General features: G+C 43.6%; 1 protein-coding gene across 5 annotated transcripts in view; it reads left to right on the top strand.

Annotated features, from left to right (window-relative positions):
* Positions 1–17,126, top strand: part of ARID5B (AT-rich interaction domain 5B) — a 145,654-nt gene that overhangs the window by 35,959 nt on the left and 92,569 nt on the right. For all 5 annotated transcript variants that reach the window (XM_074544601.1, XM_074544599.1, XM_074544602.1 and 2 more), the window contains one exon: positions 8,118–8,343. In XM_074544601.1, the coding sequence (XP_074400702.1) occupies positions 8,118–8,343 (226 nt within the window). The remainder of the gene's footprint in view (positions 1–8,117; positions 8,344–17,126) is intronic.

Below are 17,126 nucleotides of genomic sequence, written 5' to 3'. Positions count from 1 at the left end.
ATAAGCATAGGAGTGAATTAATTAGACTATATTTTGTCTTTAGTTGCTTAGTTACACAATAGTATTCCTAAGCGCAAGTAAGATAAATTGGCTCTTTTTGTGCTGCTTGTCCCTTAATCATAATTACTGTATTGCTCAGGAGAGTAACGCATACATAGATTTTGCATTTTTAATAATATTCAAACAATATGCGAATGATATAGAAAGTATGTTCTGATTCAGGCTCTTGTATGCTTTTATTCGGGACGAAGTTCTACTGCTATGGGAGCAATATTTGCATTAGTTGCTCAGAGATGTAGTTCTGGGAAATACATAATTGAAATATTCTTGCAATGCTTGTTCTGGCCCTTTCATTCGCATTCAAAATAACAATGCCTTAAGTCTCTGAGCAGTCATCCACTCTTGATTTAAGAGCTTTTTTTTTCTTTGTGTGCGTGTGTTTGTGTGTGTGCAGTGTGGGTTCACACCCAGCGTTAACCCTGCACAGCCTAGACACTCGCGTGATTCATGGTGTTGTATCAAGTTGAGCTTTTTATTTGTAGCTAAAATGCAGTCAGAAGGTCAGATGAACATCGGCATTTTATGGCATTAATCCAATGACCTTAATGCTTGGCAGGCGTCCATGTTTCTATGCGAAGGTGCCAGGGTTATAGATAATAAAAGAGTTTGTTTTCATTTTCTGGATATTTTAATCTTTCTTTGCAAAGCGTAGCCTCGGATTTGGGGGGCTTGGGGCTACTCCTGGGGGCCAAAACTTTAATGTCTTACTGGGTTGTTGAACGTTAGCTGCTAATGATGGGCAGATTGATACAGATACTGAACAATGGAAGGTTCTGGCAAGAAACCCCCTAGACATGCTCAGTGGATGTATGTGAAAATTGGCTCCATTGTTCTGCTGTATGAAAAGCAAGTAAATTATTTACAGATATTTGCTAATTAAAGCACATATTATTTTACCAGCACAATAGAACACAATATAACAAAAGACAAAAGAATAAGCTTGCATAATTTAAACCTGCTAATGCCATGTACTCCTTGTTAAGAAAAAATATAATTATGTAATCTATGAGGAAAGCTTCTCGTACTGTAACTGTAGTAGGCAAAATTAGGAATGAATTGCTTGTCAACTTGCCTAAACTAAAACAGCTCTTTGAGATCTGTGAGCTATCTGACGGCAAAACATTTTGACTGAAGCCTATTTTCTATTTGGTCAGAACTTCTATCTGCAATGACAGATATAAATTCAATTTGAACCTCTGGCTGGGAGTGGGAGGAGGGAGAAAAAAACACCCCAGTCACAAAGGAGGAGGTTCACAGCAGAAATGTCATGTCTAACTGCTCACAGCCATCCCTCTGTGCACCCCATCTCCACCCCACTTCCAGGACCCCAAAAAGCATCCTGCAGAGACATGGTGGTGTTCTGCCTCAAGTCATTTTGCGTGTCTGGCTTTGGAATTACTGAGTCATGTGGAAAATGCTGCTTGCTAATACAAGGGAAAGCAAAAACCATAGGGCTTCACGTGCTTCAGCCATGTCCTTTTAATTTGGTCTTTTCTCTTGGTTTTGGACCCTGGAAGAAGCGATGAACACATCAGTGTGAGTTTCAGACAGCTCTGTGCAGCTGTGCTTAGGCTGGGGAAATACCTGTCACCTGAGTTTAACAAGATCATTATAGCCCTTTAAAGTAATTAGGAAAGGATTAACAGATGAAAGGTTCTGCCTTGGCCTCTTTAAAATTCTCTAGTGGGCCAGGTAAATTCCTGATCTATGCATGTTTCCCTTCTCAAGGCTCTCCCCATAGGTTCGTGGGTGGAAAGCAATGGTCTCTGTGGGTCCCTGTATGTAGGTACCTCCAGGGAACAGGTCCAGACCCCAGCACTCAGTTGTGCTCCACAAATCCTTTGGGGCACCTCTGTCTGCCCTGGGCTAGGGGGTGCATGAGGAGATGGCCCCAAATGAGGCACTCTGAGCAGGGTCAGGGGAAAGAAAGCTGCCCCTGCCTGTGCCAAGCTCTGCAGCCTCTTGTGAGGCTTCCCTGTCATTCAGTGATCCCACCTGTGGAACAGAAGGAGCAATTCCCACCTGGCAGAGCTGTGCCCAGGTCTGCAGCATGCTTACAGCAGGAGAGTCCTTCGTGTGCCCTGTAAGGGAGGCTGAGCAGGGCACATCCCAGAGCCTTTTCCACCACACAGCCAGTTTTTTAGCTAGTTTGTGGTCCTGCAGTCTTAAAAATTTTTGTGCATATTCCCAGCCCACCTCTTGCAGTAAGGAGACAGGACTATTTTACTCTAGGGGAAGTCTCTGAGAGTAAATCAGCCCTGTACAAATGCTCTTTCCCCCTTTAGAGCTGAGTATGGTCCCTGAAAGGAGTGCTGCTTTTAGGAGATGCTTCTGGAGACCTGGGTTCAGGTTCCTGAGTGACTTTGGGTGGGTAGGTTAGGGCTGAACTGAGATGACCTGGTTTCTTCTGCTGTCCCAGTGCCCTGATAGTGTCTGGATGGCAGAGGAGAGCTCTGGACTACAGACTGTGATCAGGGCCTTTTGTTTTGACTGTGCTGTCAAACAAAGCTGATGGTACTTCCCTCAAACATCCAGGTAAAAGCCTTCCTATGGGAGAGGTGCTTATTGGCAACAAGCTCCCTCCTTCCCTTCTGCATGTCTGCAGCATGGGCTCCTGCTCCTCAAAGGGGTCTAGAGCAGGGAACAGGATTCCTGAGTCAAGAACTGCCGTGTTACATGCACATGGTACAGGAAGGTCCTTTTCACTTCAATTGCAAGCCCCTAAAATATACGTGGGGTGTAAAACCAGCCCAGGATAAGGGCTTTATGCCCAAATGAAATAACAGTTCTGTTTTCCCTGGTGAATGCAGTCTGTAAGAGTCACACTGTATTTTTTGCTCCTGTGGATAAATGTGTTTTCATCAGCAATGTACTGGGTTGTAAAATACGCATCCCCAGCTATCTACAGTGCTAAAGATTTCACAGAAAAGGCTTGAAGATGTTTTCTAATGCAAATCATACTGATCAGATAAATGACATACAGTGTCTCCTGTAATTATCAGCAAGAGTTTTTACAGTACATCTCCTGTTTCTCTCTAGGCCACATATTTGATGTTAGGAGACAGCCAAGCAGGTGTTTGACTCGCTCATGCCCTCCAGAATTCCTTAAATGACCTCTGGAAGTACTGGAGTGAAAACAGTCTCAGCATGTCAAAATTTTGAGATATCTCAGTTGCTGTAATTCTTTTAAGGCTGCCTCAATGTCTCTAAAATATAAATCTTTCCTAGTTATTGGCAATCAGTAAGGAGTTGTGATGTACCGTATGTGGGTGTGCAATCAAGATGTATGACCTCCCTGTGCTGCCCTGTGACTCCCTGCCTTGTAAGAGTTAATATTTCTTCTAAAAAATAATTATCTGCTTTAAGCATTATAACTACCTGACCTGTTTCCCTGAATATAAGCATTTCAGCCATCTGCTGAGTCAGGCAATATAGCATTCTGTGCTTTCACGAGGCTGTGATGGTTGCTTAGACAACAGTGACATAATATTTAAGCATAATGGCTCTCGAGAAGATGCTGTCCTCTTCTCCCTGGATGACTTCTCTGGAAATGCAAATCCAGTATGCTCTTAAAAAAATAAGAGATGGATGAGAAGGGTTTGTGTCACCATCTTTCTTAACCATCTCCCCATTTTCTACTTGATAGGTGAAAGAATTGTACTGTGCTCAGAAGTCTTATAAGACATGCTAAAATTACAGGCTGACTCAATAACCGTTTTTATAGAAGCAGCTAAAAAAGTGCCTCTTTCTATAGTCAGTGCTTATTTAGAGATTTAGACAACATTATGGCTGAAACCATTGGTCCATTGGGCCACTGACCAGTTGGTCAGGTCCACTGGATAAAATCTCATTCCTGAGCAGAGTTGAAATCTCTGCTGGTTGTTTTCTCTTCTTGCTGTAGCAGGAAAAAAATGGTAATTAAAGACTTAACTGTGCAATGGAGACCTCATAAACATATCACTTCAGAGCATAGCTAATACATGATGAGTTGATTTTGTATAGATAGAGATATATATGCACTGTTTGCTATGTGGGTGGTTTTTCATGTTTACACAGAGATATAATTATGAATGACATGAAGGTTATACAGCAGATTTCTTTAATCTTCTAAAGGTTTGTTAGTCATGTGTCACTGTGTACCTGGTTTTTATTTTTTCAACATCTGTATTCCTTTGTCATCTTGTTGAAGGGCTGTGGCAGCAGATAGTGGTTGATGCCACAGGGATATAGGAGCTCCTGTGGCTGGCAGAGCTCTGCAGGTCCCAGAGCAACTTTTGTTGTGACATGGAGCTTAAGCAGAAAGGAGAAGGACCCCTTTGTCACCTGCTGCTCTAAAAAACCCCTAAACACCACAGCAGTTTGGGACTGAGTGCTTGGAAAGGTTGCTGAAGAATGTACGAAAGCGTGGCAAGGCAAATTGGAATTGCAGAGCTGGTGAGATAGTTGGGTGACCTCTGGGTGCTGTGGTGCGAGGGCAGGTGACCTCTGGTGTCAGCAGACTGCCAAGATGTGGGCAAGACAGTCCTGCTGGAGCTGCCCGTGGCTCAGGATGCTCCAAAAGCAGAGACTGGAGCCCCTGCCATGCCTGGCTGGGTGACCAGGTAGAGACTGGAGCCCCCTGCCATGCTGGCTCAGTGTTTGCATGGTGAGGCACTGGGGTAGGAGCACCCCTGGAGATGCAATCCCACACGGGTGAGATCTGCATTGGCAGACGAGGCCTGCGGGCTGATCCGCAGCGTTTGAGGAGCACTTGAGGAGTTGGGAAGAATGTGGACAATTCTGTGTGAACTGGGTCACAAGTGAGTGCTGAGGGAGGGGAGCAGGTCTGTCCAGTCCTGCTGTGTGATGGGCAGGGCGGCCCAAGGCAGGCTCTGAGGTGGTTCAGGTCATTTTTCCATTTCCCGCCTAAAAGTGAACTAGGCCGCGTTTCCCTGGTGCTGCTGTGGGGATCGCTGGCAGTACCCGGGAGGACAGGGACTTGGGGCCAGCCTGGTGCCCTTGGGGACAGGGATTTGAGGGCCAGCCTGGTGCCTTGGGGACAGGGATTTTGGGCCAGCCTGGTGCCTTTGGGGACAGAGTTTTGGGGCCAGCCTGGTACCCTTGGGGACAGGGATTTAGGGCCAGCCTGGTGCCCTTGGGGACAGAGATTTGGGGCCAGCCTGGTGCCCTTGGGGACAGGGATTTAGGGCCAGCCTGGTGCCCTTGGGGACGGGGATTTGGGGCCAGCCTGGTGCCTTGGGGACAGGGATTTGGGGCCAGCCTGGTGCCTTGAGGACAGAGATTTGGGGCCAGCCTGGTGCCTTTGGGGACAGAGATTTGGGGCCAGCCTGGTGCCTTGGGGACAGGGATTTGGGGCCAGCCTGGTGCCTTTGGGGACAGAGATTTGGGGCCAGCCTGGTGCCTTGGGGACAGGGATTTGGGATGTAGCTGCTGCAGGGGTGACCAGCTGTCCTTGGGGACAAGGCTGGTGTGGTGGTGGCCGGGTGGCCCTGACAAGGGGCCAGCAGCTGTGGACAGAGGTTTAGCCCAGTGCCCTTGTCACAGCACAGGGACAGCGTGGACTCCTGTGTTTTGTATTTGTGCTGGGCTGCTCCCTGGTGCCATTCTGGGCACCCCTTTGCACTCTGTGGCTGTATTTGGATGCTTGGTGTCACTTTGCAGAGGGCTGAGGGGTAGCAGAGAGTGACATTTTTGCTGTGTCTTTGTTTTTCTGGCCCCTCACATCCATGTGGGGATGCTGAACACCTCAGATTCCCATGGCTGGATGTGCTGCTGCCACAGGAAACTCATGGCTGGGGTGTGCTTTCCCCAGCTCCCCAAAAGGTCCCCTGCTCCTGCCTCTGCAGTTCCCCTCCATGGCAGCCTGACAGACTGCACCAGTATCGTTTCACCCTTGGTACAGTAGGGCTTTTTGGGGGGATTTTTGTGGTGTTTTTTGGTTTATTTTGTTTTGTTGTTGTTGTTTGTTTGTCTTGGTTTTTTTTTTTAAATTCAGTTTCTTTTTCCTTCTGTGTCCACATCATGTGCGTGTGTGCGAAGGTTGCATTCTCAAAAACAAGTTTATTCATTGATGATGTAATAGTGATTGTACTTTTGGTTAATAAATTGTCTGCTCGGCTTACTTTGTATGCCAGCCAAAATTAGTCATACCAGTTCTTGGAAAGGATATGAAGAAACTAGTAATTGAAATCATAATCATTTGATCATGAGAGCTATTTGGAAAATAATATTTTAACCAGAAGCATGTCTGATCTCCAAGTCAGGTTTTTGTTGGTTTTTCAGGTTTTTTTTTTAAACTGCTGCTAAGTAGATTTCTCTGGTATGGAATATGAGAAGTTGTGTAGTAGCTGGTGATGGTATTCGACACCCTAAGAGAGGACTTCATCCAGAAATTGCTGAGACTGTCTGCAGGCAGCCTGATATTTATATATATGTATTATTTTTTTCCATCCTGACATTTAATAATCACCATGTAATAGCTATAAAATGCATAGCAACTACAGCTTTTTTATTTCAAGTGGATGGTGTAATGAAATTGGGTGAAACCATCCATTGAAATTGTACTTTGTAGTACCCAGTGCTTGTTTACAAAGTATTGACGTTTGTCATAAACAGAGATTTAAAGCATCACTGTTATTGTTTGTTGTTTGGTGGAGGCTCTTATGCTGTGCAGCGATAAAGGAAAAGATTTTATTACAAGCTTGCTTAGCATATAAACATGCTGTTCACTTCTGACCAAATATTTGTTATTGCACTAAATGTAATGAAGGTGCCTGCTTATAAAACAGTTTTGTATTATATAAGGAAGAGAGGAATATCAGATCTGTTTTTTTTACTAGAATTACTTCAGGTTTTGTATTGTATGCGACTTGTCACAATAAAGATTTTTTCTTTTTTTTTTTTTTTTTTTCCATTGAGCAGTATTTTATTTCCTGAGGAATGTGTTCAGTGGACAAAAAAACACACAGAGAGAATCAATCGTGCTTTTCCCTTTGTTTAATAACTCAAAGAATTTCTCTCCCCTTTGCAAATACTTATGTTTATTTGAGAGAAAAATTGGATTCTGGTTTATTTATTTCAAGAACCTGAAACCTTATTTATTGTTAGAAATGTGTTGTGGGCAAGGTGTGGTGTACAGCCAGCTCTTGTTATAACATAAATTATTTCTGCTGTTTTAACAAAAAAAAATCTGGAGTGTATCTTGCTGGATATGTGTTTGTTTGTTTATTTTTTGAGGCTTTCTTGATCCTATGCTCAGTGGAGTCAGCTGTAAAATATTCTGCTTATTCATCATGACTGAGAGGAGTTGATTGTTTCCTGGAAGGTTAAAATCCAGCAATTAGGGCTGTTTAATTTGAGTGTATGTTCTGGAGGCTAAACTAAGTTTAAGTGCTCTTCTTAGAATGTATGTTTTAGAAGGGGGGAAAAAAATTACAGTTCTGATCTTGAAAAAGGTTTTAAGAAACATGAGAATGTGCAAGTTTCTTTTGGTGGGAAGCACATTTATGTAGTATTTCTTTTGGGATTACATCACAGTTTTATTTAATTTTAAGGACAAAAGTTAAATTCAATATTTGTGTATAAGCCAAGGGAAAATGTACCATAAACATAGGAATTTTCTGGTGAGTCAGAGTTCCAAGAATCTGAGATTTACTTAGTCCATTTATTTCAGGACTAACTATAACCATTAGTCATCCAGCCATGAATTTTTACATTTGCAGCTAATTGCACCTAAAAAGCAAACTTTCCCTCAAGGCTTTGGGTTATACAGAATGTGATTTGGCAACCTGCATTTCAAATGCCTTTTAGGATCATTGCCCTGGTTCTAGAAATTGTCTTTAGATGCTGTATATTTGCTTCAAGTAAACAACTAATATTTCCACTTAGGTGGCAAGAGGAATAAATTAAGCTCCAGCTATTCTGTGATACAGAAAAATTACTCAGCCTGCAGCAAGACAGGCTTTTGCAGGAGTCAGTGCAGGATGATATTACTGGTTTCTCAGTCATCAGGGAGCCCAGAGTGACATGTTGTATTCTCATCTGATCACTTCTTGCAGGATGAAGTTATTGCTGTTTCAGAAAAAGTGACTGTGAAGCTTGAGGACTTGGCAAAATGGGCACAGTCCGATTTCTCCAAGTGGAAGTGTGGTTTCCGGGCTGAGCCGGTCCAGCCCATGGATGTGGGGAAAAATGGGCAGAAAGAAGCCTTGACAAGATACAGACAATCCACACTGAACAGTGGCTTGAACTTCAAAGATATTCTGAAGGAAAAGGCTGACCTTGGTGAGTATCCCTTACTTTCTCTTGTGGGAAGGGGCCTGTGGGAGAGTATCTTTTGAAAACAGATGAGCCTGATCCTGCCATGCCATTGCAGATTCCCAAGGTATGTCTGAGCCTGGGGCAGAGGTGTGCCCATGAGATACCTGTGTGGGATGAGTGGTGGTAGTGAGCTCATCTGGAGCTCCTTGCAGACTGGTGTGGGTAACACTGTGATACCTGTCTGTATGGCCCCGAGCACTGCAGCTCAAACCCTGCAGATGTGCATACAGATAATTGTCCCAGGCTGTCCCTGGGGCTCTGCAGGCTGGGGGATCAGGTCAGAGCTGTGCACTGTGGGGAGAGCAGGCTGATGTCTTCCTGGGGCCTCCTGTGAGAGGCAAAGGCCTTTCACTTCTCATGTCCCACCTTCCAGGAGCTCAGAGGTGCTCCTGCTGCTTGCCCTGACTCTGTATGGCTGGCTCTGTGTCACATTCAGCAGGGATGTGTCCCTTCCATGGTGTTTCCTTCTCAGCTTTGTGTTGCTGCAGGGCTCTGTGAGCACCCCACTGTCTCCATGCACAGCCCTGTGCTTTCTTCCCCTGTCTGTTTTCAGAAAGGGGCTTGGTAGCTCTGCTGCCTTGGGCGGTTGCAGACAGGCTTGCAGCTGTGGGACTGCTTTGTTGCACAGGCACTCACACCTGTAATGCCTGTGGTGGGTTCCCAGGTCCAAGGGAGATCAGTGTCCTCTTGGTAGATGTGCCTGTTTGTGGGATTAGGACCTTGGATGTGTAACAGCTGTCAGAGATGGCACTTAGAAGTGCATACCAGGGACATTTCTCTCTTCTGCCAAGTTTGTAATAAATGGTCCATGTTTGAAAAGCATCAAGTTTAGGCCATAGTGTGTGAAAAGGTAAGAAATTAAGAGCTAGGTCTGATGCATTTGAGGACATGCTTTTGGAGTGCAGGGCCAAGTTCTGTTTCATAGTGTCATGGCTAGGTTGGCATGGAAGCCAAGTTACATGAAGCTGAAGATCTGTCTTGGAAGATTTATCTTCTGCATCTCGTTTTTCTGATCTTATCAAATGGTGAAATGATTGCATCAATTTCACATGTTACCATTAGCTGTGTAGGTTGGAAGATTCAAGTACAACTGGAAGTTGATCTTGTTTTTCATTGCATGTCCAGGGAAAAAATAAGCCATGCAATTCTTTCTCTCTTTGCTTTTCTCTGTGGTTTCTTCTAGTTCATAATTACATGCAGTAATTTTCTCTGCTATTGCCCTGGTATCTTTACGCAGTACATTTATTTGCATTTGTTTGTTGTGTCAGAAGAATCTTAATGTTTTTCAGACAGAACTTTTGTGTGCTAATGTTTTCTTGTTTTTGTTTTCAACAAACAAAAAACTCCTTGTGGTAAGTTATGAAATTGCTATTATCTACCCTAGGAGCCAGAGAAAATTATCTTTAAGCCCAGGGCTTATAGTTGCATGTTAAGCCTTTCAAAGTAGGGGTTATACTGAAAACGCTCATGGAATGCAAACTATATGGTATAATTTTGATAACCCCATATTCTGATGTTGCTCATTTTCAGTTGCTGGCTCTGGCTTTATTGTTGCCTTGGGTTTTGGGTTTTTTTTTTATTTCCAGTAGAAAAGGGAATTTTGGCTAATGTTTGGTTATGACTGCCTTTATCTTCATAATGACTGGTTGACAGGAGTGAAACCAAAGGTTCACAAAGACCTGTAGCTGACTAGATACATTGATATAGACAATTGATCCAGCCTATTAAAGGAATCAAAGAAATTTCCTAAATCTGTTATTGAGATTACTTTTTTACCATTTGAAAGGGCCAAGAATTTAATCCTATTTTGCTTCTTGGATCTGACACAAAAACTCAGAAGAGTGGTGATCTTTGAAGCTGGTGGAGCAGCCCTAGTTGGTATCCTGTAGGCAATCCATGAACTCGGGTGTTTGTGTCATCTGTGGTGAGACAAAGAGGATTTACTCTCTTGTTCTGAGTGGTTGGTCAGGGTTGACATTGCTGTGGGAGTTGTCCTGTCCCCAGCTGGAGGCAGAGGCATGATGTGGGGTGTCTGAGGTGTTTGAGCTGCTGGTGTTGTCTCATCTCTGCTGTCAGAGGGCAGCTTCACTGCCTGTTAGGACATGTGCCCACAGACCTTTTCCAGTCCTCAGTGCCAACAGAGCAGCGCTCAGCTGCGGTGATCAAAAGATTTATTAGCAATCACTTCTGCAGCAGGTCCCCAGCACAATGGGACGGGACAGTCTTTCCTCTTAAAACAGAGCTGGAAGAGGAGCACAGTGCACTGTCACACAAAGGTCCCTCCCTTGGTGCTGGTGTCTAACCCTGGCTGTAGGTGAGGAGGTTGCTGACCCAGGTGTTGAAAAGGCCCATATAAACAACATGATCTCCTGGACCCCTTTTTTCCTATGAAATGGCATGTTTCCATTACAGGAAAAAATCCATAAAAGCGAGTAGATTCTGTAGCTTTTCTTCTAGATGTTTTTGAATCAAGCTCTAAAATGTAATAGGAAATTATATCCCTAGCAAAGAGCTCCAAAAAGCTTTACAGAAGAAACAAAACCAGTTTTCACACATTACCCAGGAGTGGTGGGGAGTGAAATAACCCGGATGAAAGGAAAACATGGCTGAGACAGACCCAGAGAAGTGTCACTGTGCAAACATACTTAATTAAACACGTTGCTGCTGGGAGGAGGGCAGCTTCAAACAACAACCAAGCAAAGTGAGGCCTCGTGTGAGCAGTGTACACCCTGTGCCACGTGCTCAGTGGCACTTGCTTAGCCAAAACTAAGGCAACACCTGGTTAATCCACAGCCTGTAGAAACCATGAACCTATAACTGAAAGTTGACCCTAATTCAAACAAGGTAGTTCTGTCTCCTTTTTTTGTTCTCTCTTTCGTCTCTTTTGTTCTCTTCTCCCTCTTTTCTCTTTTTTTTTTTTAATTCTTTCTTTTCTCTTTGCCGTTCTTTTCTGCAGAAACTGTTGGGTTGGGTTTTTTTCCTGTAAAATACTGTTGTTTTTATCACTAGTGAATTATGCAGAACTTTTCCTTAGGACTGTATTAAATAAAAGATCGTGCAATAGCATTTTTTGTGTGAGCTTCAAGATTTCAGCCTGAAAAATGATTTTTAAGAATTATTTCTTTCTGCCTGTTGAGATATTTATGTTATACAGTCTGTCCCTTTCTGCAAATATGTCAATACTGAATGCTAGCAGTTTATGTCTTAAGACTATTTATAGCTTTCTGAATATTTCTTTCAAATGTTGAGGAAAAATAAAGAGCAACAACAATGCAGCATATAAAAATAGAGTTGCTCAGGAATGTATTATTCATAATGAACATAAGAACCTGTTTTTCCAGAAGAATTGGTCTGATAAAATCATTCACTGCTGAGGCCGCTAGTTATTTATTTTTGTCTTTAGAATTATTTGGGGAATTTTTCTTTGTAATAAATGGACTTGTATACCCATATTTGGTAAACTAGTGGGAAGTCACCAAATGAGGAATTATTTCATTTTACGAAATGTTTAACAACTAAGCAATGTAAACACTATCGGTTAAATATGGCAAAGTTGCATATTTGTATTCCTTGGGCTATAGTTCAAAAAAAATTCAAATTATTTTATATAACATTGCTTCTTACAGACTTCCTTTAAGTGAAGTATGAAAGCTGCAGTGTAAGCTTTATTGGCCTATAAATATGTCATTATAGTTGGACTACATTTATATGCTTTGGATTGTTGTTTAAGCCAAGAAAATATGTCTCTACAGGTTGACTTTTTATTGAAACCCTTTGAGGCATACAACAGAATGTATTTTAGGCCAAGGTTATTAAAACAGCATTTTCATTTTTGCAGCAGACTCATTGTCAATTATGCTGCCACAAACTGTCTGTGGATAGGCAGTTATGAATGGTTTCATCTCTAAATGTGTCTTTAGAAAAAGAAATAAAAGATAGAGGAGTCAGAGCTGAAATTGAGAGAAGAGACTGAGGGGAAAATGACTGAATTTAGTGCTCGCCAGCTCTGCTGGTTTGGGTTAGGCTGGGCTGCAGAGCTGCCTGGGTTTAGCCATGGAACAAATGGCCACTGGGCCAGGGAGGTGGGAGCTGTGCCACAGGCAGGCAGTCTGCAGCCCTCTGGCTCTGTCATGGCACAGCTCTGGGTTTGGTCCCCAGGCTGGCATTGCCACTCTTTTTATCCCTCCTGCCAAAATGGGCGGTTCAGGCTCCTGCACTGCAGTGTTAGGAATGGGATGGGCAAGTTCTGGTGAACTGAAGGGGTTTTGCTGCACTTACTTCTTGTTTGTTCAGGTCCAGCAAGGGGAAACCCAAAGAAAATTTAACAATCGGTTCTGTCCTGTCTTTCATTCCCCACAGTCATGCATTTGAGGGTATAAAATCTGGATCTTGGTTCCCTGTGAAACCCAGGAAATCAACTACTGCTCCTAGCAGAGGTGTATATTCTAGCAGTCACACTTTTCTCATCCATAGTTTTCCAGCAGTGGCTCCTTTGGACTCTCCAGAGGAGCTTGCTGGGCAGAGCTGGGTGCTGCAGGACTGGGTCACCCTCTCATTTTCTCATCTTTACCACTTTCATAATTTGCCTATCTTCACTTGGAAGATTGCAGTTCCTTGCTGGACCTTGTGTTGCCACTCAAATTGGCCAGTGCCCAGCAGATTGCAGTGAGTTTGGAAGGATAGGCAGAGCAAGGATGAGCTGTCTTTCTGGAAGGTGCCAACCACACAGCTCCCAGCCCCAGTGCGCACTGGGCTGTTGCCTTGCCCTTCCAATTTCTCTTGCCAGTGGCCTTCCAGCAGGTGTGACTTCACCAGATGAGGATTATCAAGTTATAATGTAGTCAAACCATGCCATTATCAGAACTGATAATCTGCAGCTGTAGCGTGTTCAGACACTTGTGGTGACTTCTGATCTGACGCTGACTCTCCTTTTTCATTGTGTGTCGCGTGCTGCTCAGTTCAGGCTCACCTGGCTTAACTTGATGCAATAATTTTCTGACCAAGTAATCATTAGCTATTTAGAGTACAGCCACTCTGCATACTTTGTGCCTAAATCATGCCTCTCTTCCCCTCCCACTCTTCTCTGTCTGTGCTCTTTGCCTCTTCTTGTGCCTTCCTGTCCTCATTGCCCTAGTTGAATGCCATTCTGATCTTGATAAAGTTCCTGTAAGTGTCCCATTATCCCATTTTCCCCTCTCTACCCTTGTGCACCGTATGTTGTTTTTTGTCTTGTGGGTCAGAGCGACCTCTCTAACTCATTTTACCCAGCCCAATTGATACAGTCCTTTGCCATAGATGAGGCTATTACATGACTCTTCTGTTGTGCTCCATGGAGCCTGAATAGAGGAGGACGACTCCCTTGGGAAAAAAGAGGCTGTGGCCTGGCTTTTCTTCTGTGTTTGTGCAGCTTATAGCACGTGCCAGCACTGCTGCAGCAGGACAAGAGCACCAGCAGGCTCTGGAGCAGGAAGCTCTGTTGGGGTGACTGTTCAGAGAGGGTGTGAAGCAGGAAGGCTTCATTTGGTTCAACACCTTCTTTTGGTTTAATTACTGCTTACCTTTGGTGTTAACATGTTTGGGATCAGAGATAACCTGAGGTGCTGAGCAGACAGACAGAGATAAATATTTGCTTTATTACTGGTCAACCAGTTAGTTTAAGAAATACTTGTTGGCTTCAGTTGTTGGCTGCCTCTTAAGTGCTGAAAGGTGATGCAGTTGTTAAGTCCAGTGTACTTCCAATATTTCAGTCCTGAAGAAGACCCTATCTTCAGTAGCATTTTGGGGCTCTCCCTCCTCAGTTGCCCCTCTCTCTTGAGCCACTGCTGCTCTCCTCTGCACCTTCCTCCACCTCCCTGGAAGGAGGTTGTTGGGGTTCTTCCAAGGTTGTCTGTCCTTCTTTCAGCCACTTGTTTGCCTGAATAGTGCTGGGATGTTTTAAGTGTTGTTATTTTCTTCCTTACCCTGTGGAGAGCCTACTTCATTGCAAAGGAAGCAGATGAGGGTGAGGTTGAAAACATTTTAATATGCACTGACTATGGAAGCCTTTCACTCACCACTGGGTTGTGTTGAGCCTCCTCCATTTGTGATTCTTGAAAGGAGTTTTAACACTGCACACCTCAAACTTCAAGCATGCCTTATCAAAGAGTTTTGGATTTCTTATCAAGCTTTGGCCTACCTTTCAGCTTTTATAAAAAGGGGGTGAGAGCATCATTGTAGGGGGATAGAATATAAGAAAATAAAGGTGGTATAGAAAGTAATCTTACCCCTAAGGAGTTGCAGCTGAGCCAATTATTAGAGATTAGGAACAGGCTGGACTTTACCAGGCCACAGCTGTAGACAATGACAAGAAGAGTGCTATAAAAGAGTGGGTTGGTTAGTTAAAAGGGGAACTGGTGTCTGTTTGCTGCTGTGAGAAGAAGGAGAGTCAGTGCTTAGAGGAGCTGCCTATGAGAAACATAAAGGAGCTGTGAAACTCTTGCAATATGGAGACAACAATATGGAACCTTTGCAATATAATGACAACACATCAGCCCTGGAAACAGAGGATGCAGTATTTTGTTCTTTGAAATGTGGAAGATATGCCAAGAAATGTAAACAAAATCCCAGGTTAACTTCCCTCTTGGTAGCCCCTAACTCACAGTGGCTGTTCACCTGGCTGCAGCAGGAATGAGCTAACATGATTCTCAGAGTTGTGCTGATAGGCACTGTCACTGTGTCAGCATTTTCAACTATGTATTGGTATGACAGGGCACTTGCCATTCGTGTAGAGCTTGGCCGTTTGCAGTTGCAGTTCTGGTCTATTCAGAAATATCAGAGAAGGAATCACTGCTGAAACCAAGAGGAGGAAGAGTTAAATTTTACTCTCTGGCCTGTGAGAACTGCCTCATGTTCTCTTAAAGTAAAGTTGTAGTAGTTTGCATCATCAATAAGAGTTTTGTTGCAGCTTTTGGCTGGAACAGGATAGCCTACATAATTACAAAATAAGTAGATTAAAAAATAAGGACCATTCACAGACAGTGTCAAAGCAGCCAGTGTGGGACAGTGTCCCTTTAAAAATGTTTGATGGCTTTTTTTTATTTTTGTCTGCTTTTAGCACCGGGATTGACCTTGCCAGGCTGTGTAATAACCCACATGTGTCTGCTCTCCAGGATTTTTTCCCTGCTAGTCACTGTTGGATCGTGCATTTAATTCTTACTGACCATGGGTTTTTGTTCCTGTAACTGGAAACGTGTGTGTCCTGGTGCAGTTCTGCTGTGCTCTGAATCTGACTTTATCTCAGTGTATGCTTTTTTTGGTTGTTTTTTTGTTTTTAATCATTGGTTTAGAGGGTGCTGTTTTACTCCCCAGCCTTCCCTCTACCTTCCATTCCTGCCCATATTGTGTCTGGGTCCCCCCTGCTCATATTGTGTCTTCTTGAGTTGCTCTTTCTTGCTCCTGTGCCCAGAAAGGCACCTGGCCCTTTGTTTATAGGCACAGTATGATGTGTCTGGTTTCTCATTATCAGTTGTCCTAAATATCCTAGTCTGGTTCTGATTGTGTTGTTGCAGAAAGGCCAGTGCTTTCTCTCTGAGATACAATATTCCTCTTCTTATAGATGATCTGTCTTGTGTCATGAGAGGTTGTCAAAGAGAGCATCCTTTGTGCATCTGAACTTGAAGGTGGAGATTTGCCTTTTATTCCTTTTTTCTCCTTCTTGAGAAATTGTTTGATAGGACAGAGGCACGCAGGAGTAAAAGCTGTCAGTGAATGGCCATGTCAGCATTTATGGAGATACCAGCACCAGCAAGTGGTGGCTCCTCAGCTTGGCAAGGTGGACCTTTGCTTGGGCAAGCAAGGGGAAGTGGGAGGTGGGGACACTAGAAAGAAAGGGAAGTTGTTGGACAAGATTGTGGGAAGGGACTTTGCTACAGCAGCTGAGTGGGCAGTAGCAAATGTGCCTTCCCAGCCCAGGGATCTCCTCCAGCACTGTGTGTCACCTCTGTGAGCCCCAAGAGGGGCTCTGGGGGTACACAGGAGAAGATTGTGGTTCTGGGGATCTCCTCCAGCACTGTGTGTCACCTCTGTGAGCACCAAGAGGGGCTCTGGGTACACAGGGGAAGATTGTGGTTCTGGCAGCTTTGCCTTGTTGACTGAGTGTAAAGAGTCTCAGTATCAATTCTGACTGCTTCCTCCCATTGGGTTAATTTGGGTCCTGCTTGTCTTTGCTGGCTTGGTGATCCTTGTGTGATGAGAGCATTGATAGATGAGGGTGTTTGGGAAGGGAATGGTTAAACCTGGCATGTCTATAAATTGGAGTGCGGTTTGTGGGAGTGGGTGACAAGGAAAGCATATATTTAAAAATTAAAACAGCATCAGTTCTAACTTACTGGGCAGGTTTTGTATTAGAGAACCTTGTGGCATAACCTTTATTTACTTCATTTAGTAAAATCTGTACATGTAAAATAAGTTCCTCCTTAATTTTACTGCTAATAATAATTTGCTTGTAAAAATGAATCCTCAGCACTGTAAACCTTCAGCTTGGGGTCTGTCTTGCTGTGTGAAGGGCAAATAGTTAATGGCATAAAGAGGCTTTTGTTAGTGATAGGTAATGTGTATGATTTTAGCAGCTTGTGAAGAATCAAGGTGAATTTTTACATCTGCATAGTTGATATATGTAGAAGCTGAAATTCAAAATAAGCTTCTAGGAGAGCCCACATTTGATTTTCCTAAACATTTAAATATATGTATCACACCCTCATTTTAAGATG

Source organism: Zonotrichia albicollis, chromosome 7, assembly GCF_047830755.1.
Source record: "Zonotrichia albicollis isolate bZonAlb1 chromosome 7, bZonAlb1.hap1, whole genome shotgun sequence".
NCBI classification, from domain to species: domain Eukaryota; kingdom Metazoa; phylum Chordata; class Aves; order Passeriformes; family Passerellidae; genus Zonotrichia; species Zonotrichia albicollis.
The sequence above is the reverse complement of the archived record's forward strand: the minus strand, read 5'-3'. Positions and strand labels throughout refer to the sequence as shown.